We start from the raw sequence: 22,337 nt of genomic DNA on the forward strand, positions 1-22,337 counted from the left end.
TTTGGATTTCGCCAAGGCATTTGACTTAGTACCACACGACATTTTGATTAAAAACTTGCATTGTATGTATCTAACAGGGCAGAAATAAAATGGATTAACAGCTGTCTCACTGACAGATCTCAGAATGTAGTTAAAGGGGAGATATCAATGAATGGGGGCTGTTTCGAATGTGGCCCCCCAGGGATCAGTTCTTTGTCCAATATTAGTATTTTTATCAGCGATCTGATGATATGAAACCTTTGCAGGTAAAGTTTGCAGATGACACAAAGATTGGTGGGGCAGCAGAATGGGATGTTGTTACAGAGTGATGTAAATCACTTGGTTAAATGGTTACAAAGCAAACAAAACAAAACAAAAAAGTTTTAATACCGCTAAAAACAAGTACAAAGAATTCAGATTATACCTACAAGATGGTTGATTCTGTCTTGGAAAGCAGTGCCTCAGAAATCAGATAATTGCCTCAACATTAGCTCTAAGTGCAATACTGTGTCAAACAGGGCTAATGCAATCCTTGGAATATCAAGTAGAAATAGGGAAGTGATCTTCACTGTGTACACAGCATTGGAAAGTCCACTGCAAGAATATTGTGCTTAGTTCTGTTGTTTGCACTTCAAAAAGGATGTGGAAATACTGCAGAGAATTCAAAGGATGGCCATAAAAAAGACCCAGGAGCTGGAAAACACATAAACCTTACAATGTGAGGCTTAAGAAAAAGCTCTACTTATTCAGCATATCAAAGAGAAGACTGAAAGGTGACTTGATCACTGTGTATAGGTACTGACATATGGAAAAAAAGACCTGAGAACAGGGGGCTTTTCAGTCTTGACAACAAAGGCATAACAATATCAAATTGCTGAAATTTCAACAAATTCAACCTTGAAATTAAAAATGATATGCTTTAATCCAGCTTCTAGAAGAAATACTATGGCCTGTGTGGTCATGGTGGTGCCTTCTGGCCTTGGAATCTGTATATCGATGAGTCCTCCTGCTCATCCCCTTCCTTCATGGACTGTGGAGAGAACAGCATTGCCTACATTGCTCTCACCATGCTCAGAACACTTGGAGCTCTGCATTAAGATGACTATAGTCACATCTCAGGCTTCAGCCAGTTGCCTGCAGGGGTCAGGAAGGAATTTTTTTCCTCATGCACAATTGGCCAGATGTATGCTGGGTTGGAATTATTTTTTGCCTTTCTCAGAAGCATCAGGGATTGGCCACAAACGGAGACAGGATGCCAGACAGGCTGAACCAGTGCTGTGAGGTGGCAAAGAAAAATGGAGGTTATTTACCTGTAATTGGAAGTACTTCAAGATGTGTAGTCCCTGTGTATTCACACGTGGGTACATATGCACACATGTGCCTGAGTCCGGAGATTTATAGTAAGTAGTATCCATTGGTCTGCACATGCAAAGTTGTTCTCCTTGTGCTCCAACCCGAGGGTATATGGGGCAGTGCAGACTGCCACTTCTCCAGTTCCTCCTCTTACTGCGAATGCAATCATGGTCCACAGCAGAAGAGTACAGTAGTAGTAGTAGAAAACAGATAGGGACCAGCACTTGAAGAAGAAATGGAGGTTCCTTACCTATAACTGGAGGTTCTTCAAGATGCGTGGTCCCTATATGTATTCTATATGTGGGCGATTGGTAAGCAATAGTCAAACAGAAGGGGGTGCGAGGATGCAGATAGTACAGATATATGTAATACTGCTGTCCCCACAGTTGCAGCTGCAAAAGAGATCTGGAATACTGTGTAAAGTTTCGTCAAAGTATGAATAGAGCTTCATGTAGCTGCCCTACATATGTCCAGTGAAGGTACATCTCGAAGTCATGCTGCAGAAGTCACTTGTGCTCCAGTGAAGTGGGTTCTCGCCATCATGGGGAGGAATATGCATCAGCTGGTAACAAAGAATGATGAAGCTGGAGATCACTTAGAGAGTCTCTGAGGAGATAATGCTTGTTCTTTGGATTGCTCTGCTAAAGTGTCCTAGTCTAGGCAGCCTTCTAATTGGTTTAGTTCTCTACAGATAGAATATCAAAGTCCATCAGATATTGAGAATGTGAAGTTTTCTGTTGTCATCAAAAGCATGAGGTTTTGGAAAGAATACTGGTAAATGAATAGATTGATCCATGTGAAACTCAGAAATTACCTTAGGGATGAATTTCAGATGGAGATGAAGGGAAACCTCCTTATGAAATGTGGTATAAGATAAATCTTCTATGAGAGCCCCCAGATCGCTTACCCTTCTGGTTGATGTGATGGTGACTAGGAAGGCAACCTTCATGGAAAGGCAGGACATGGAGCAGGTGGCTAGCTGTTCAAAGGGATGTCTGGTAAGTACTGAAAGAACAAGATTAAGATCCCTTGTGGTGCTGGTTTCTCCACCGGTGGGGAAATTCTAATGAGCCCCTCCAGGAATTTGGTTCTTGTTGGAAGAGTAAAAACAGTATAACCCTCAACTGTGTGATGAAAGGCATTGATTAGTTCAAAATGGACCTTGTAGCAAGCTAATGGAAAGGTCCAATGTCTTGAGAGTGAGTAGGTAGTCTAAAATACCAGGAATTCTTGCAGGTTGTGGGGATAACTGATTCTGTTGTATTCAGATGGAGAAATGTTTCCATTTAGTCAGATAGAATTTTCTGGTGGAAATCTTTCTGTTTGATTGAGAATAGATTGACTAGATACCAAATACAAATGCTCTAGGTCTGACACCCCATCCAATTACCAGGCTGTGAAATGAAGAGGGCCTGTGTTGGAGTGTCTGGTCATGCCATTCTCTTGAGTCAATAGATCCAGAGATGGTCAGATGCTGATGGGAAGACATAAGAACATAAGAATGACCATACTTGGTCAGACCAAAGGTCCATCCAGCCCAGTATCCTGTCTGTCAACAGTGGCCAATGCCAGGCGCCCCAGAGGGAGTGAACCTAACAGGTAATGATCAAGTGATCTCTCTCCTGCCATGCAGTTCCACCCTCTGACAAACACAGGCTAGGGACACCATTCCTTACCCATCCTGGCTAATAGCCATTAATGGACTTAACCTCCATGAATTTATCTAGTTCTCTTTTAAACCCTGTTATAGTTCTAGCCTTCACAACCTCCTCAGGCAAGGAGTTCCACAGGTTGACTGTGTGCTGTGTGAAGAACTTCCTTTTATTTGTTTTAAACCTGCTGCCCATTAATTTTATTTGGTGGCCCCTACTTCTTATATTATGGGAACAAGTAAATAACTTTTCCTTATTCACTTTCTCCGCAGAACTCATGATTTTATATACCTCTATCATATCCCCCAATAGTCTCCTCTTTTCCAAGCTGAAAAGTCCTAGCCTCTTTAATCTCTCCTCATATGGGACCCGTTCCAACCCCTAATCATTTTAGTTGCCCTTCTCTGAACCTTTTCAAATGCCAGTATATCTTTTTTGAGATGAGGAGACCACATCTGTATGCAGTATTCAAGATATGAGAATACCATGGATTTATATCAGTGTGTAGCGGGGTGGTCACCCCACTCCTGCCCGAAGGGGATAAAGCAGCCCTGGAGAGGGATGCAGCAGGGAAAGCTAGGCTGATTGGGAAAGCAGCCACAGCTGTGGTCAGCTTAAGCAGGGCCCAGCTGGCCCTTATAAGAGGGCTGTGGGCCAGAAACAGACACTCTCTCTTTCATTGAGAGAGAAGGCCCTGGCTGCCTGGGAAGCTGAGGCGGGTACCTAGGGTGGAGCAGTGCTGGGGAAGGACAGAGGGAGCTGGGGAGCTCCAGCCTAGCAAAGCCCCAGGCTGCAGGCCGAGTTAGGGGCCCACAAATGGGTAGTAGGGCTGTAGAGGGGCAGCCAGGAATAGGCAGAGGCAGCTGGTCCAAGCCCCCTTGCTGATGATGAGTGGTTTACAGACTGCCATCTGCTCCAGTGAGAGGGGGCTAAATGGAGACTGGCAGTAGCCACTGAGGCAAGGTGGGGATAGAGGGTTGGGGGTTCCCCTGGGTGGGGAGACCCAGATTGTGGGTTACTGCTGGGGGCAGAACCCCAGCGTAAAAGGGCACCAGGGTCCGGGAGGCTCCGAGCTGGAAGAGCTAATTCCCAGGACGACCAGCAGGAGGCGCCGCACCAGTGATCCTCGCACTGCCACACAGGGCAATAAGATATTCTTCGTCTTATTCTCTATCCCTTTTTTAATGATTCCTAACATCCTGTTTGCTTTTTTGACTGCTGCTGCACACTGCGTGGACGTCTTCAGAAACTATCCAAGATGACTCCACGATCTCTTTCCTGATTAGCTGTAGCTAAATTAGCCCCCATCATATTGTATGTATAGTTGGGGTTATTTTTTTCCAATTTGCATTACTTTACATTTATTCACATTAAATTTCTTTGGCATTTTGTTAAATAAATAAATTAGTGGAGATATCCTATCTCCGAGAACTGGAAGGGACCTTGAAAGGTCATCGAGTCCAGCCCCCTGTCTTCACTAGCAGGACCAAGTACTGATTTTTGCCCCAGATCCCTAAGTGGCCCCCTCAAGGATTGAACTCACAACCCTGGGTTTAGTAGGCCAATGCTCAAACCACTGAGCTATCCCTCCCCCTAATCACTTAGTTTTGTGAGATCTTTCTGAAGTTCTTCACAGTCTGCTTTGGTCTTAACTATCTTGAGCAGTTTAGTATTGTCTGCAAACTTTGCCACCTCACTGTTTACCCCTTTCTCCAGATCATTTATGGATAAGTTGAATAGGACTGGTCCTAGGACTGACCCTTGGGGAACACCACTAGTTACCCCTCTCCATTCTGAAAATTTTCCCATTTATTCCTACCCTTTGTTCCCTGTCTATTAACCAGTTTTCAATCCATGAAAGGATCTTCCCTCTTATCCCATGACAACTTAATTTACATAAGAGCCTTTGGTGAGGGACCTTGTCAAAGGCTTTCTGGAAACCTAAGTACACTATGTCCACTGGAACCCCCTTGTCCACATGTTTGTTGACCCCTTTAAAGAACTCTAATAGATTAGTAAGATACGATTTCCCTTTACAGAAACCATGTTGACTTTTGCCCAACAATTTATGTTCTTCTATGTGTCTGACAATTTTATTCTTAACTATTGTTTCAACTAATTTGCCCGGTACTGACATTAGACTTACCGGGTCTGTAATTGCCAGGATCACCTCTACAGCCCTTTTCTAAATATTGGCATTACATTAGCTATCTTCCAGTCATTGAGTACAGAAGCTGATTTAAAGGACAGGTTATAAACCATATTTCACTAGGAGGGGGGTGAAGCACTGGAATGGTTTACCTAGGGAGGTAGTGGAATCTCCATCCTTAGAGGTTTTTAAGACCTGGCTTGACAAAGCTCTGGCTGGGATAATTTAGTTGGGGTTGGTCCTGCTTTGAGCAGGGGGTTATACTAGATGACCTCCTGAGGTGTCTTCCAACCCTAATCTTCTATGATTCTATGAGGAGGTTTAAGTATGTCTAAGTTCTTAGTGTGAGGACTCACCCAACATGGACAGAGTCAGAGAGGGATCAGATTTTGGAGCAAATCTGGGAGCAGATTTTGAAGAGGATCTGCCCTTGTGCTTGTGAGTGTGCCCCTTACTCTCATGAGAAGCCCTGAGAAGGGATTCATTAGGCTTAGAATTGTAGACTCAGCTCCTGAGCTCGTGCTCAGAGGGCTTAGTTTGGTGTACATGATGGCCTCCCTGGCCCAGCTCTGAGTGGGGTCTCATGGCCTTCTCCATGAGATGTTCTCTTAGCAGAGCTCTCAGCCCTCATGGGTTCAAGGAGGGAGGAGCAACAGACACTACAATTAGTAAGAAGTGAGCCTCACCAAGGCAGTAAAGGTAGCACTGGTGTTTGTTGCTCACTGAAAAGGAGCGGGGGCAGGGTATGCAGTTCTTAAACTCTGGGATTCTGGGGACAGTACTTGTCTGTGGGGAAAAAACTCCCCAAGGCAGGGAAAAACTAACTCAGCTATACTAACTATGCTACACACTAAAAACTATCAATACTAAGAACTATTTACAATATATTTTTATGGTTTAAGATGAGGGAGCTATGGACTCACAAGGCTGTGCATTGGTAAGAAGGAACTGGAGAGGCGTTGATCCGCACCACCTTTTATACCCTCGGTTCAGAGCATGAAGAGAACTGCGCATTTGCAGACCAATGGATACTATTTGCTAGAAATCTCTGGACTCTGGCATATGGTGCGCATGCGTATTCATGTGTGCAATACGCATAGAGACTAACACTTGAAGAAGAATCTTCATTTTTACATGCCTGGCTGGTGTGTCTTGTTCACATGTTCAGGATCATACTGACCAGCAGACTGGGGTCAGGAAAGAATTTCCCCCCAGTCAGATTGGCTGTGACCTTGGGAGTGTTTTGCCTTCCTCTGCAGCATGGGGCATGGTTCGCCTGCTGGGATCCTATGGGCATATCTCACCATATCAATTTCTATCAAAGAAAGATAGGTTTAAGTACCTACAGAGCAAGGCTCAGTCTTAACTGAGGAGAATGCAGGATGAGTGGTGGGGAGGAAAGCTGCAGAAGTTCGGCATTATGCAGATCCAAACAATGCAAAGATGTTCTTAGACTCTCTCAAAGCAGTCTACGGACCATCTAAATCTGGCACAGCCCCCTTGAAGTTGGCAGATGGCACAACCCTCATCAAAGACAAGGAGGGAATGGTACAGAGATGGGCTGAACACTTCAATAGTCTACTCAATAGACCATCCACAGTTGATTTGCGTGTCATTCACCTGAGAAACCCATCAAAGAGGATCTCGATCTCCCTCCATCAGTTGAGGAAGTTATGAAAGCCATCAAACAACTGAACTCTGGCAAAGACCCTGGAAAGGACGTATTCCAGCAGAACAGTATAAAGTATCAGGCCCCAAGGCCATCCAAGTATTTCATGACATCTTAAGTAGCATTTGGGAGGAAGAAGAAATGCCACAAGACTTCAAAGATGCTATTATTGTATCACTGTTAAAAAACAAAGGCAGGAAAGCTGACTGGGGAATCTACAGAGGCATTGCTCTCCTCTGTACAGCAGGGAAAATACTAGCTCACATTCTATTGCACAGACTCATTACAAACATATCTGAGGAGAATCTGCCAGAAGCCCAGTGTGGTTTCAGACCAGGTCATAGTACTGTGTACATGATCTTTGTTGTAAGGCAGGTCCAGGAAAAATGTTTAGAGCAGAACATGGACCTGTATGCAGTTTTCATCGATTTGACCAAAGCTTTTGATACGGTGAACAAAGTCAGTCTATGGGCTATTCTACATAAACTGGGCTGCGCAAGAAGGTTCATACAAATCATCCATCTGTTTCATGACCACATGACAGTGCAAGTGCTCACCAGTGGTGACTTTTCTGACGTGTTCGAAATCTCGAATGGAGTGAAGCAAGGCTGCATACTTGTTCCAGTGCTGTTCAATTTGTTCCTCAGCCATGCCACAAGGGACTTGGATCAGGGGATATACATCCGCTATCGACTTGATGGCTCCCTCTTTGATCTTCGAAGATTCAATGCTAAGACCAAGAAGCTGGAGAGACTTCTCGCCGAGGCACTTTTTGCAGATGACTGCGCCTTGATGGCTCATAGACACGAAGACCTTCAGGTCATTGTTGATAGATTTTTCTGAAGCATCCTAGCTATTTGGCCTCACCATCAGTCTCAGGAAGACAGAGGTCTTGTTCCAAACAGTACCTCATTCCAATGCCCCAGCACCAGCCATCTTCATCCAAGGCACACAGCTGAAAAATGTGGATCAGTTCAAGTTTTTGGGCAGCATTATCTCAAGTGCTGGATCCCTTGATAAAGAAATTTCCTCCAGAATTAGTAAAGCCAGCCAGGCCCTCAGCCAACTCCGAACAAAAGTCCTTAACCAACACAACATTAGTCTCTCCACCAAATCGAAGATCTATAGTGCAGTGGTTCTAACATCTCTCCTGTGTGGATCTGAGATGTGGACTCTTTATAGATGTCACATTAAGCTCAATAATGAGCATTTGCTGGCAGGACAGAGTGACCAATATTAAGGTCCTTGAAAGAGCAAACACAACCAGTGGTGAGGAAATGTTACTGAGAGCACAACTTAGGTGGACTGGACATGTCATCGGAATGGAAGACCACTGTCTCCCAAAACAGATCTTGTATTGGGAGCTGAGTCAGGGCAAAAGAAAGAAGGGTTGTCCATATAGGCGCTTCAAAGATAATCTGAAGAGCAGTCTTCAGTAACCTGTCATCAATCCTAAAGAACTTGAGCAAATGACTCAGAATAGGACACACTGATGATCTCTGACATGATCAGCATATAACGGGTTTGAGTAGGATTGACAAATTCATCTCCAGGCTGCCCGTGAAAGGTAGCACAGACCTGCATCATCAAACATCATAAATACAGACTTCCCATGCCCTCAGTGTGGCCGACTCTGTGCATCAGGATTCAGACTTCGAGTCATATGCGTAGCCATAGACGAGAACTGCGACAATATCGTCATCATCCTCAGCGATGGACTACCAACCAACCATCTTGGTGAAATGTAAAGGCTTGTGATATACAGGAGGTCGGAATAGATTCTCTAATGGCCCCTTCTGCTTTAATTGCTATGAAATCATGAAAGGGAAGGAGCCAGCACCATGTGACCAGCCAGATCTCCACAGGCCACTGGCAAGTGTCCCATGGACCCCAGTGTGAGTTCCTCTAATACAGGGGGGTGGGGGGAACACCATCATCTTGGCCCATGATATGACACCAGTGTAGCTCGAAAACATTTTTTGCTGCCTTATCCCATTACTAACTCATTTCTTATTTGCAGCCCACTGTCACGTGTGGGTGTGTCTCAGCCATTGCCACTTCCAGATCCCTCCCTCACCTTGACGTGCTGCAGCCTTGTCTACATAGGCTATTTTCCAGAGTCCAGCTGCAGCTGCAACATAGCTACACGGGTTCAAACCTTGAGCACAGAGAGGGGAAATAGCAATTTGCACTGCTGGTGCTTACCCCAATATCTAGCAGCTCTGTGTTTGAGATGTGATAGCTGCATTTCCAATGTTGGTAGCCTCTCTTAGGGCCTTTGTATTATTCTTCTGTCCTAACTAGTGTTCATAGCACTACCTAATTCACTAACTCCCGCCAAAGTTCATTAATGTTTTTTACTTCCATTTCTAGATAATAGCGGCTATATATATTAAATGAGACTGGACCTAACAACAATGCCTTACTGAACATTCTCCCAGACTCAATACTTTGCTATTTATTTGCTTATGATTTGCCAGACAGCTTTCAATGACATGGCACTGTTTCAATCTAAATCAATTTGAATGAATTTTTCAATTAAGTTTCCACGAGGCACCATGTGAAAGGCTTTACTAATATCTAACTCTGGTGTTTCGCACACCAGCCCTTCACCCATTCTTTTGTAATTCAGCCAAGAGGCAATCACGTTTGTCCAGATCAGTTCTTCATAAAATCATGCTGCTTACGGCTCCATTATTATCTGTGTGTTTAATAATTTTTGTCTCTTAATATTTGTTCCATTATTTTACTGGGGAAAGAAATTAAACTGGAAGACAAAAATTGCTAATATCATTCTTCATTCCTTTTCCAAAAAATGGAGAAAAACAAACACAAAACAGCCTCTTCTTTCAGAAACTGTCATGAGAAAAGTAAGTTCTTTTACTGAATCATTTTATACCTCTGAATTCTGAAGCTGAGAGATGGAGAGTGCGTGACAGAGCAAGAGGAAACACGAAGAGGGAGTCTGGAGCTGAGTGGGAGTAAGGTGCATACTGCAACATAATGATTAAGGGAGGAAGGAACTGATTAACAGAGATCATCCAAAAACCTCAATAACTAACGAACAGGCCTCTGCACAGAGATGAGTCCTTAGCAGAGCAGAGCATCTCGACACTCACATGCTCCAATACATGAGAAGACATTCCCATGTGAGAAGCAAACACTCTTTAAAAGAATGGAAATTGGAGCACCCAAGGTAGACTGATATAGAGCATACACAATCCTCCTGCTTATAAATCAAGTGCATGAAGAACATCAACTCAAGTTGCTCCCTGCTCTGGAGGAAAACATGGAGAGGCCTGATCAGAAGTAAAAATCTCTGAAAGATAAAAAGGAATAAAAACTTTATCAAGAAGGTATTAGGAACATTAGCCCAAAAGATTCAGAAAGACACAGAAAACTGAAACTGCAATCAACAACTAGAAGATGAAAGAATGTGGCATTAAAGAAGAGCAGAAGAGAAACAGTGATAAAGTCATAGACACTCTTCTCCCTACAGGACAGAGAAACAAACAGCCATGGAAGAGACTTACACCAAAAAGGAGCCTCCTGGAAAGAAAGAGATCACACGTTACTCTAATGAGTGAGTGACTTGTGGCACAGTTACAGGGAAAACTGGATGGAAGACTGCTGTCAAATGGCCAAAATAAACTGTATCTCAATAAGGATGATAAAAGATTCTGGGAAATTCCCATATGGACTCCCAATGAAATAAGATTCAATGCAGTTACACTCCAGGGACCCAGAAAAAGAGCTGAAGACAACACTGATGACTTCATAGAGATCCTTCCAATGCCAAGTGCGAGTGAAGAAATGAAAAGGCTGAGGCAGAGGTCATCCAATGGACACTGTAAAGAAGCAGGGTTTGGATACATCAAACATGGGAATATCTTCTGAAATGAGACCTTGTTGCCATTTGACAGTCTCCATTTAAGCAGAAGAGGGACTAGCATTCTGTCTTCAAAATTAGCAGAGCTGTTGCTCCCTCTTCAACCCCATTTCCTCCCAGACCAAGTGCCTATATAAACACATGCATCTGTATGTGTAACCCAGCTGTAAAGTTACAGACACCTCTCTACAAAGTGTTGGTTTGTTGCACATAACTATGCAATTAAGATATATTATTGGAAAATGCAGTCCTCAAAACGTGAGTTCTTCTGATTCTTAGTGGTTACACAGTCAAGGAACATTACACTGCACACACTGTAAATTCAACAATCTTTTTATATAGCACAAAAAACTCACCTCTCTTCCTAACCCACCAGCTATTGTAAATTGACAGATAGTAAATGCAAGGGAAGTCACCATAAAGATCTAAAATGTACTCATTTAAAAGCAGGAGCAGATCTGTAAGCGAATGGTGCATTTTAACCCTTCTTTCCTTGTAAAAACAGGAGCAGATGGGTGTGAGATGCAAGCTGTCTGCCTCCCTGGGATACTCCCTCCTCTGCCCTCTCAGAGACATTTAGCACATGGCTGAAGACAGCTCAGACTGAAGGTTGGGGATTTCCAGGATTCTGACAGATGATCAGATCAAAATGAAGCACGCATACCAAGAACTGTAGTCCTGCAGGATACAGCTGTTTGTGGGGCTTGCTGTATGTCTCAATGTACAATTATCTGCACCTTATTTGGCTGTAAGCCATAGTATGGATTCTCCTGGTGTAAACACCAATCTGAATGGTTCCAAGACCTCTGCAGTACTCTAACACAGACGGGATATCAACCTCCCATCTGCCTGTGTGCTAGGTCATTATGCTGTTATTTTAACAGCAGATCCTGTACTAAATGTTTATCTGTTTAGAAACTGTCAAAACAAAAGTATTTAGGGCCCCCTGGGAATTAACCATTAACATGGCTTTATCGCTTGTATCACAGCATCATTTGAGAAATTTCAGGGAAACTACTGAAGATATGCATTTGTCACTGTCCAAATGACTCAGCTCCTGCAAGGATTCCCGACTAAAGCCACAGAAAGAGAGGGGACAGTAGTTCTGAACATGCAGATGGCAGGATTATGCAATGTCTAAGAAAACAGTTTTTAGAACCATAAATAACTAGTTTTGGAAATTACTGTGTTGTTTAGCCAGGGCGTCTAGGAAAAATGCTAGCACCCACTCTTCATGCAAATGCAACATCATTATACTGGACTATTTTAAAGCTGAGCCATGCATTGTTCCTGTAAGAAACTTCTCACATAAAACTTTCTTTAACAAGGAAAACTGGAGACTAAACGGAGTAGGAAGTAGGTGCCCCAAAGCAAAGTTTATTTATTAATGATCTGGAAAAGTGGGGAGCAGTGAGCTGGCAAAATAAGTAGACAGTGCAATATTATTTCAGTCGATTGGGACTAGAACAGACAGCTAGGAACTTCAGAGGAACCTAACGTGTTGGGTGATTGGGCAACATGAGTGTAGGTGAAAATCAGTGTTAACAAAGGCAGCATAATGCATGCTGGAAGGAAGAATTTTCACTGATCATACACCTTACTGGGTTCTTCTTACTAGAAAGACACTTGGGTGTCACTGTGGGCAGATCAATGCCTTTATGTAAATCCACAGTATGCCATCATGTTGATTCTTGTGCTCAGTTTCAAGTTCCCCTGAGCCAATGCCTCATCTAGCTGATAAGGTTAAGGCACACCAGTTTCATAGCCAACAGTACACAAGCTACTCCTGGGGGAATTCTGCGCCACTGTGCAATGCAGAATTTGTGCAGAATTAATGTTCTGTGCAGAATTTCATTTTCCCCCCACACAATTGGTGCTCCAGAGCAGCTGGCCACCACTAGGGGCTGCTGGACCCCGGAGAGCCTGGCTCCCCAGCTTGCAAACAGAGGTCACTTCCAGGGGGAGGAGTTGGAGGGTTCCCAACAGCTAAAGTTCCCTGCAGGCCCTGAAGGAAGGAGACAGTGTGCAGGAAATTCAATACAAGCCTGAGATCCAGCATCAGGCTGTCTCTCTGTCTGGATCCCTGGGCTTGGAGGGGGGGCGTACAAGTGTCTGGCCCCGCAACTGGGCTCTGGGGAGAAGGGTTGTGGGCATCTGGGTCGGGGGTGTCCCACGGCTGGACTCTGGGGGAGGGTGTGCAGGTGTCTGGGCCAGGGGTCCCCCAAATACCTCCTCCTGCGTCACCAAAATATCCCTCCCAGTACACACACACTCCCTCCAGCACCCCCCAACTTTACCCCCTACAGCTCCTCCTGCCCTCGGTAGTGTCCTCTATTTGCGAACCTCTGTATAGTGACCCTATGGGGGCAGAGTAAAAAAATGAGAATCAACTAAAAGACCGAGGGGCAGAGTTTTCCCCCAAGATGTGCCCAGCTGGCACGTGTGACACATCCAGACTGAGGCGCCCAACGAAAGCATAACAGAAAAACTGGGACTGAGTTGTCGTAGGGGTTTCTTTAGCTCTCTGCTCCTTGGGGAATCTTTTTCATTGTCTGTATTGTTACAGACATACTTGCTGACAGGTATTTTGAAATAATTACCAAAATAATTGAAACTGGCGTGATTATATTGTTTTATTTTGACAAATAAAATTTGCAGAATTTTAAAATATTGTGTGTAGAATTTTTAATTTTTTGGTGCAGAATTCTCCCAGGAGTAACAAGCATCACTCAGTTCTATTCACTCCATTTCAAAAAGACTGCAGAAGAAGCAGAGGGAGGGGTCCAATGACAGGAGAAGAAAATGATTTACTGGCCTGGAAAAACTTCTTTAGGAAAAGAGCCTGAAAAGACTGGGACTGCTTTGATCTCAAAATACAAAAGCAAGGGGATATTAAATGAAACTGAAAAGCATCAAATGTCATACTGACAATAAGGAAAACATTTCATGTAAAATACAATTAACTTGTTGAACTCACTGCTACAAGAAGTAAAGGCTGAAATTTCAAAAGCAACTAAGTGACTTAGGAAACTAAGCTCCATTTTCAGAAGTGATCTAGGCACTTAGGAGCCTAGAACTCACTGGAAGCCAGTGGGACTTAGACTCTGGGTATGACTTTACTGCAATTAAACACTCACAACTGGCCCATGTCAGCTGCCTCGGGCTTGCGGGGCTCAGGCTATAGGGCTCTTTAATTGTGGTATAGATGTCCAGGCTCAGGTTAGAGCTGGGCTCTGGGACCCTCCCCCCTCACGGGGTCCCAGAGCCTGAGCTCCAGCCCAAGCCTAAATGTCTGCACTGCAATTTTACAGCCCTGCAGCCTGAGCCATGTGAGCCCGAGTGCAAACATGGGCCAGCTGCAGGCGTTTAATTGCAGTGTAGACATACCCTCCAAGGCTTGGGTGCACAAAAGGAGCTAGATGCCTTTGATTCTGTTTTAGGTGCCGAAGTCCTGCCTTTGGGACCGCTGCAATGCACAAAGCTCCAGCTGAACCTAAACTCACTCGGTGCATAAGACTTTACAGTAAAAGTTCCCTTGGTGCCTATGTTTCTGTCTCTGGGCAGGCACGTCTGCCTCCCTCTGGGCATCCAGGAGCCAATCTCCTGCCAGGGCCCCCCACCCGTCCCAGATTTTCACACTTGCTCTCTGTCACTATATCTCCAGAACATGTAGGTCAGGATGGGGGACTGTACTGTGGAGAGCAAGGACTCTGAAGGGGACTTAAGAGTCATGGTGAATAACTGAACATGAGCTCCCAGTGCAATGCTGTGGCTAAGAGAGCTAACACGGTCCTTGGAGGTATAAACAAGGGAATATTTAGTTGGAGTAGGGAGACAGTATCACCTCTGTATATGGCACTGGTGAGACCACTGCCATATACCGTGTCTAAGGCTGGGTCTACACTACAGCCGGGGTCCGACCTAAGATACGCAACTTCAGCTACGTGAATACCGTAGCTGAAGTTGCGTATTTTAGGTCGGCTTACCTGGCGGTGAGGACGCGGGAAAGTCGACCGCTGCCGCGCTGCCGCCGACTCCGCTGCCGCCTCTTGCCGAGGTGGATTTCCGGAGTTGACGGCAGAGCGATCAGGAATCGATTTTACCGTGTCTTCACTAGACGCGGTAAGTCGATCCCCGATAGACCGATTGCTACCCGCCGGATCGGCGGGTAGTGAAGACGTAGCCTCATTCTAGTGTGCACATTTTAGAAAAGATGTTTAACAATTGGAAAGGGTTCAGGAAAGATCCACATGAATGATTCTAGGTCTGGAAAACCCACCTGAGTAAGAGATGTAAGGAGCTCGATCTTTTTAGCTTATCAAAGAGAAGTTTCAGAAGTAAGCTTAAGTTTAAGAGAGATGTATGCCTTCACGTTACCTGAGCTAGCTATCCTTTACAGAGCCCTGAGTGCCTGGACAGCAGCCCAGCAAGCCAGACTGTGGTGCGGCAGTGACATCATCACAGCCATGGCCACTACTGACACATTAGCCCAGCAGTCAGAGGTGTGATGCGCCAATGACTTTACAGAGCTTAACACAGCCCCAGCTAGCTAGCTAGGTTTAGGTTGGACATTAGGAAAAAGTTCCTCACTGTCAGGGTGGTTAAACACTGGAATAAATTGCCTAGGGAAGTTGTGGAATCTCCATCTCTGGAGATATTTAAGAGTAGGCTAGATAAATGTCTATCAGGGATGGTCTAGCCAGTATTTGGTTCTGCCATGAGGGCAGGGGACTGGACTCAATGATCTCTCGAGGTTCCTTCCAGTCTTAGAATCTATGAATCTATGATTGCAGGGGGCTGGGAGCTGTCATGTAGCCCAGTACCTGAGGTTGTGCTGAGGCAGTGACTTCCTAGAGCCTTGCATCCCTTGACGTCACCCAGCAAGCAGGCTTCCATGGGGTGAGGACGTCACAGAGGCCCATCTCGGGGGCCAGTTGGGTTGATGCAATTCACTTGGTGGAGCTGTACAGCTCCTTGGCGCCAGCCTAGCTTCACCCGTCTTTGTACACACAACAGGTACACACCGACCTTGCACAAGGTAAACTCACCTGTACAGGAGGGGAGCCTCCCTGCAGAGATCCCTGTCAAGTCTCCCTGACACCGACTCTCTGCATCCCTCTATTTTCAATATTTTTTTTTTTTAAGAACAGGCCAATCCAATGATAAAAGCCACTTTGTGAAACCAGTTCAGGTGGCTGAGGGACAGCAATGAAAAACTCAAAGCCACTAACCCAATAACTACAGCATAAAGGCATGTACCTACATCCATCACCCTCTCTCGCACACACACACACTCACACGTGCTCTCTCATTCGGCCAGGAAACCAACCCTAGCCAGCCATAGTAACCAAGGCCATGCCCAGGTACCCTTAATCCTGCCCTCTGTGTAATGCCAATGTTCCTGTGGGGTTAATCCTTATGTCCCACTATTTGTGGTTTTGAATCTGGCATTATTCCCCTTTAGGAACCTTCACCAGTAGTGAATATCCCCACTAACATGTGCTCCATGACCTCAGTATTTAGATGTAACCTCCTACTGCCTACGGATCAGTGAATAACAGCTCATCTGGGCTCAGTCATTGTCCCGCCAGTTTGGGAGCTGGAACTGCACGGACCCATGTGCCTACATCATGTGGATGCTGCTGGGTTGTTTCCCAGCCTTAATTCACATAAAAGGAATGTGAATTATATCAGAACTCTATACTTCCTGTTCACGTAATAATATAGGCTCTGTTTATTGACTTGCAGTGCCTTTGTAGAGGAGCTGTCCTTAGGAGCCAATTTTTAAACACTCTGCACCTGACTCCCAGTGACAGAGAAATGTCTTTTCTCTGCAAAGATCACCCCTTGCCCTAAGTGATAAGGCACTTTGGGCTGAATGGCCTGCTTACACATGTGGCTGGTCACAGATCTTGCTCGTTTTGTATAAATTCTCTCCACAGCCAGGTGTGTAAATGTACAGGATGGAAACAACGTTCCTGCTTTCTTCCCCAGAAAGAGAGATGTGGGGCAACTGAAGTGCAGACATGACCTAACTGTCTGCAGTGGAAGCTGTTCAATGTGGGCTATGCACCAAGTGATGTAATGAGCTAAGTTTAGACAGGAGAGGTCCCACGCTGGGCTAACCTCATCAACATTTTTAGCTTATGAATGAGTAAGCAGAGGTATGTTCTCAGCCTAAACCACTGAAGTATGCGGGTGACATCACCAGCATGCCTTTGACAGAAACGGTTTGCTCAGAGCTCAGGAATCTCTTGAGTTATTCTCTACGCTGCTTGTGTCAGACGCATGGAACCATGCCATGAAACTCGGACTGGGATGTCTCCCTCTGAGGCTATTTGCACGTGTCTTAGTTCCTGCTAAAACACATTTACTTAATCATAAAGCTATTTCTGGCTGCCCAACTTCAGAGAAATAACAATCATTTAATTCCAAAGCATCTGAAGGGATTTAACTGTATGATGTACGATCAAGAAACAGCCTGACTGCTCTGTTAAGTGAACAACTGAGCCCAAAGAGAACCTGGTCATCAAATCAGGAGTGTGAAGCTGCTGCAGATCAAATATAGAGTCTCGCTGCAGCCAATGCTGCTGCTCTGTCTGTACAAATGGATCGCAGAGCTCAGACACCATGAAGTCTCTCCCACGTACATGCACATGGAGATTCACGTGAAGCACAGTACAGAGGCAGCATTGTTACTAGTCTTAGGAATTCCCCCTTTCAGTGCTTGTGCTGAACTCTGTCATACCCAGAGTGTTAGCTATTTGAATGCAGTGACAGAGCTTCCACATGGTCAGGAAGATTTCCCTTGTTGGGGGAGAAATGAGTTGCTCCAGACAGAGGTAATGAATCCTAGTCTCATTTATCTCTCAGGGGTATTTCTGATGCGTCTTGCACTGCAGTGTCTAATAGTGTAGACTAGTTGGCAAAAGCAAAGGGCATGTGATAAGTCACAGATACAACTTCCAACTGCAGAAAATCAGCTTTGTATCCACATCCCCAGCCAGGTCGCTCCCTCTCACATTGCTACACCTGCCCCCTTGTTGCAAAATCTGTTGCTGTGCAGCTATCCCCTTGCACGTCCCCTGACCTTGATAGCTTTGCAAGAAGAAATGAACACCACCTTAATTCAGGTGTCAAAAACCCTCCCTCTCAACAGAAGTGCGATGACTGGATCAGTCTGTCAAGAATTCATACTTGATATAGGATTGCTATAGGATTGTTTCACTGGAATTAAGAAAACCATGTCTTTGTTCCCTTTAAGAATGGGGTTTTGAACTGTGGCCCTCAAGACTCTAAACTACAGTCCTCAAAGGGGACAAATCAACAGGAAAAGCAGCATGGGGCACTGCCTCCCTAGCTGCCTGTCTCTGAAACCCAGGAGCAGTTCCAGAGTGAGCCCAGAGTGCTCTGAGCAGCTGCTATTCTTTCCCTGAGGCCTGCTGCATCACTGGGGTGGAAGGAGAGAAGTCTGGTTGCTCCATCACCTGCCTCCCTGTCAGGCTGGGTATCCCAGCACGAGAAGGACAGGAGCTCGAGCCTAGGGAAGCTACTAGCAAAGAACAGCTTCCCATCACATAGACCCCCAGGCAACTCATGAAAGGGCAGGAAAAAGTGGGGCAACAGAAAGCCAAACTGTTCCAGTTCCAGCCCACGCATAGACTACAGCTGCCTGGGTACTACTCTAATTTGTGCCATCTGGCAGTGATGCCCTAGGGCCCACATACACTGTAGTGCAGCCACTCCCCAACCTGACCTGTGAGTCAGAGCCCATGGGGAAGGTGGTGTATTAGCTGGCTAGACTGGCCCCATCTCTCCACACCAGGGCAATCCCTAGCAGGGAATGGTGCCTGAGGGGCACAAAGGGAGCTAACCCAGACAGATACTCTTCCCCAAGCACTGATTGTGGCCCCTTTACCTTTTTATCCCAGGTTGAATGGCCCAGGCACCCCTGCGCTCTGTTGCGACTGACAAGAGAATAGGGCTCATTTTAATACTCCAAGGGGCAAGACAATGAACACCCCAGGAGGGGAGGCCAAAGAGAGCTCTCCTGGGCAAATGTAAACAGAGCAATGCGCACAGAAAATGAGAGCAAGGGAGAGGAAAGGGAGACCCAGCACTGGAAAGCTTGAGGGCTAAAGGCAGAGTGAGGCCTGGTGATGATGGGGGGCTCTTAGCTCAGCCCACCTCGACGCACTACTCATGGAAACATGCTGCAAACTGAACCACTCTAGATGAAGTCTCAACTCTGCAACCTCAAGGGCCTCTATTTGGATGCCCACTGTTCCTTTGTTTTACATTTCCTATGTGGTTTTCTTCTAGAAGTAAGAACAAAACACAAGTTTCTGCTCGTGACAAGAGCGTGTTTTCCATTTCAATACAATGGCCACATGGAAAGGCAAAGAGACAGAAGCAAAGAATCCTTTTCAGCACTGGAAACTCAGACCCAGATCCTCTGCTGGTGTAAATCAACATGTCTCTGCTAACTTCAAGGGACCTACTAGGCTGGCTGACACCACAGGAGGATCTAGCCCTTAGAGCCTCAATCCTGTACAATTTAATTTAAAAAACAAGTGCCTCTGGTTAATAATGAGACAGGGAGTCTTGCTCACTAAAGCACTGGCTCACGAGCAGTCAACGTCAGTAGCCATCCAGTGTTGTTACGTCCATTGGCTCTTCAGGGGCCTAGTTCCAATGCATAGGACTGTGTCAGTCCTTCCCTCCCCCTGTGGTCAGGTGCCCACAACACAAAAATGGCCAAAATTGGCAGAGAAACCAAGGACTGAGTGGGAAGTGGAAACTAACATCTTCCCACCTTCAGAAAGGGCTCCTCTGGGGAAAGCTTACATTGCTGTGGCCCCTGTTGTACCCACTTAGTTGACATCTACAGGACATCAGTCTCCAGAGATGCAGTCTAGTGCCTTGCAGTTGCTCTACATTAAATTACCTTCCACAAGGAAAAAGGAATGAAATGTGAGCTGGCACACCCGCTCCCAATTACAAGTCCCTGAAGTACAGGCTTGATCACAGAAACACTCACAGATCCTGAACTCTGCCTAGGCTAAGGAGCATGATTGTAAACCCACCTCTACCATCATGCAGAACATTGGCTATGCAGCCCAAATTCCTGACGTTTCCATTACACTCCCCCTTCCCCTCAGCAAACGGTCACTGAACCAAGTGACTACAAGGAAAGGTGCCAGCATGCCACACCCAATGCCAGCATGCTGGCCTCTCCCCCAAATTACACACCACGTGAAAGCTCTTAACAATGCAAACTATAGTCAATCATTTTGTCTCATTTAAAAAGTCAACAAATGTGAAACTTCCGTCCTGACCTGATCCGAGAGAGCTAGACAAAGAACACAGAAGTGTATGTGAATCCTTCCCAACATACCTAGTGATGAGAGAGAAGGAGTACGGAATCCATCCAGCCGTCCATGAGTTATAAAGGAACTGAGGCAGCAGAGATACAACAAACATGCCTTATATCTTTAACAAGAGTGACCAAACCAGAGGCCTGGATTACGCTAACATTGTACCCACCTTTAAAAGTAAAAAAAAAGCCCACTGACTTCAACATAACAAAAAAGAGATGAGAAAATAATTACAGAACAAGTTACGGAACAGCTAGCCGGGTATAAAACGAGAGGGACAAACCAGCACAACTTCGGTAGCAGTGACCTGTGCAGAATGCCAGGAGATGGTGGAAGAGGATGAACGAGTGGACACAATTAATTTAGACAAAGAATGACTGCAAGAAAGCACAGTGTGAAGCCCACTGGATTCAGTGTGGTGAAAGGATGCAGTATGGAATCAAAAGTAGCAGTGATGGCCAAGATGACAGGGTTTAATAATGGAGTGTACCACAGGGATCAATACTAGCAATGGTATCATTCAAGAGATTTATAAATAGGCAGGAAGGGGAGACAAATAGTTGGGGGGTAAATAAATGGTCAGACTTGGATCAGGAACAGCCCCACATTCTGATTGGCTGAGGCAACCTCCTTTCAGTGTAATCCTCAGTCACTACTGTATGTAAATCCTTGCCTTCTGACTCGCTCAGAAGAAGAGATTTAAAGAAAGAGCTTTTTCAAAATGCTTAAAGACAAGCAGGCAAAGTTGTGTGTGACCCTTGGGCTGTGTTACATTCATTTCAGAAGAGCAATAGCTATGCACATAACCAACCCCCAAGCCCATAGTTCAAATAAAAATATGGATTGAGATTTTCAGAGCAGCCCAGGGAACGGAAAAAGTCCCTAAATCCACTGACTGCTTTGAAAATCACAATGGTGGAATGAAATGACTCTTCAAAAACTGCTACACAGATGGAGCCATTTTCATTCAGCTGCTCCCCAGAATTGTATCTTCCGGGTACGATTTGGAAATTTGGCTGTTTGACTGAATCACAATACTTATGAAAGATTTTGCTTTGTATTAATTATGACAGAACCTCACAAAAACACGTTCATTATAGACACAAAAACACTTCCTGCTGAGTTTCCTTCTCTGTGCCATGCTGTTTATTTTCATATGCAAATTTGGTCCTGGTTGAAGATGCTGGAGCATGAAGTTCTCGCTTTGTCCCAGAACAACAACAGCCAGCCCAGACAGCAGCAGTGTAAGCTGGCAGATGTGCTTTGAGTCTCACCTTCAGGGTCAGAAGGGAGCCCAATCTCTGTGGCCTGTTTTGTCCTTGGCGTCCCTATTGAGGCTGCCAGCAGGACAGATCGTTCTAGATTTGCGATTGTTATTTCTGGTATGTGGATGCCCGCCCCTGGGGAACTCAACTGAGGCACAACTCAGCCAATGGGTGGGAATCACTAGTGAGCTGGGCCTCACTTTAGCCTGAGCTAGAAGGAAAAAGGCTCCATATCCCGTGCCCATCCCAGCTCCCTTGACAACACTGTCAGATCCCACTTACTGCCATGTATGGTCTGCACCCAGCATCTCTTGTTTTTGCGATGGAGTCCACGAGTTGTCCACTAATGCCAAAGTCACAAAGTTTAATATTCCCATTTCTGTCCAGAAGAATATTGGAAGGTTTGATATCTGTGAGTGAAAGAAAGAGAGAAACAGGTAAGTCGTGGCTGGCGATCTCCATTTCAACAGCCACATGGCTGCGCAGTGACAGACACAGACATTAGAAAATCAGAGCTAAGGTTGAACACTCAGGGTACATCTACACTACAGGGGGGAGTCGATTTAAGATACGCAAATTCAGCTACGTGAATAGCGTAGCTGAATTCGATGTATCACAGCCGACTTACCCCGTTGTGAGGACGGCGGCAAAATCGACTTCTGCGGCTTTTTGTCGGCGGCGCTTACTACCACCTCCGCTGGTGGCGTTAGAGCGCCGATTCGGGAATCGATTGTCGCGTCCCGACGGGAAGCGATAAATCGATCCCCGAGAGGTCGATTTCTACCCGCCGATTCAGGCGGGTAGTATAGACGAGACCTTAGTGTCAACTCTGCCTCTTAACATTGATGTTCAATGGTGATGTCATCACATATTTCCCAAATGCAGTAGCTATCACTGTCTCATAGCCCCATCACAGAGATGTCTGGCAATTTATGTTGGGAGCAGTGGCTGGGAAGGCAGGAGGAGATACAGAGACTGTCCTGGTTCTGAAGTTCCTTCTGAAG

The 22,337-nt window shown here is 45.4% G+C and overlaps 1 protein-coding gene across 6 annotated transcripts in view; it reads right to left on the reverse strand.

The window, feature by feature from the left end:
* MAP2K4 (mitogen-activated protein kinase kinase 4) overlaps positions 1-22,337 on the reverse strand; it is a 168,274-nt gene that overhangs the window by 13,070 nt on the left and 132,867 nt on the right. For all 6 annotated transcript variants that reach the window (XM_029912140.1, XM_026654640.2, XM_026654642.2 and 3 more), the window contains one exon: positions 21,616-21,743. In XM_029912140.1, coding sequence (XP_029768000.1) covers positions 21,616-21,743 — 128 coding nt within the window. The remainder of the gene's footprint in view (positions 1-21,615; positions 21,744-22,337) is intronic.

Source organism: Terrapene carolina, unplaced genomic scaffold (assembly GCF_002925995.2).
Source record: "Terrapene carolina triunguis isolate 2854851 unplaced genomic scaffold, T_m_triunguis-2.0 Scaffold192, whole genome shotgun sequence".
In the NCBI taxonomy this organism is placed as follows: domain Eukaryota; kingdom Metazoa; phylum Chordata; order Testudines; family Emydidae; genus Terrapene; species Terrapene triunguis.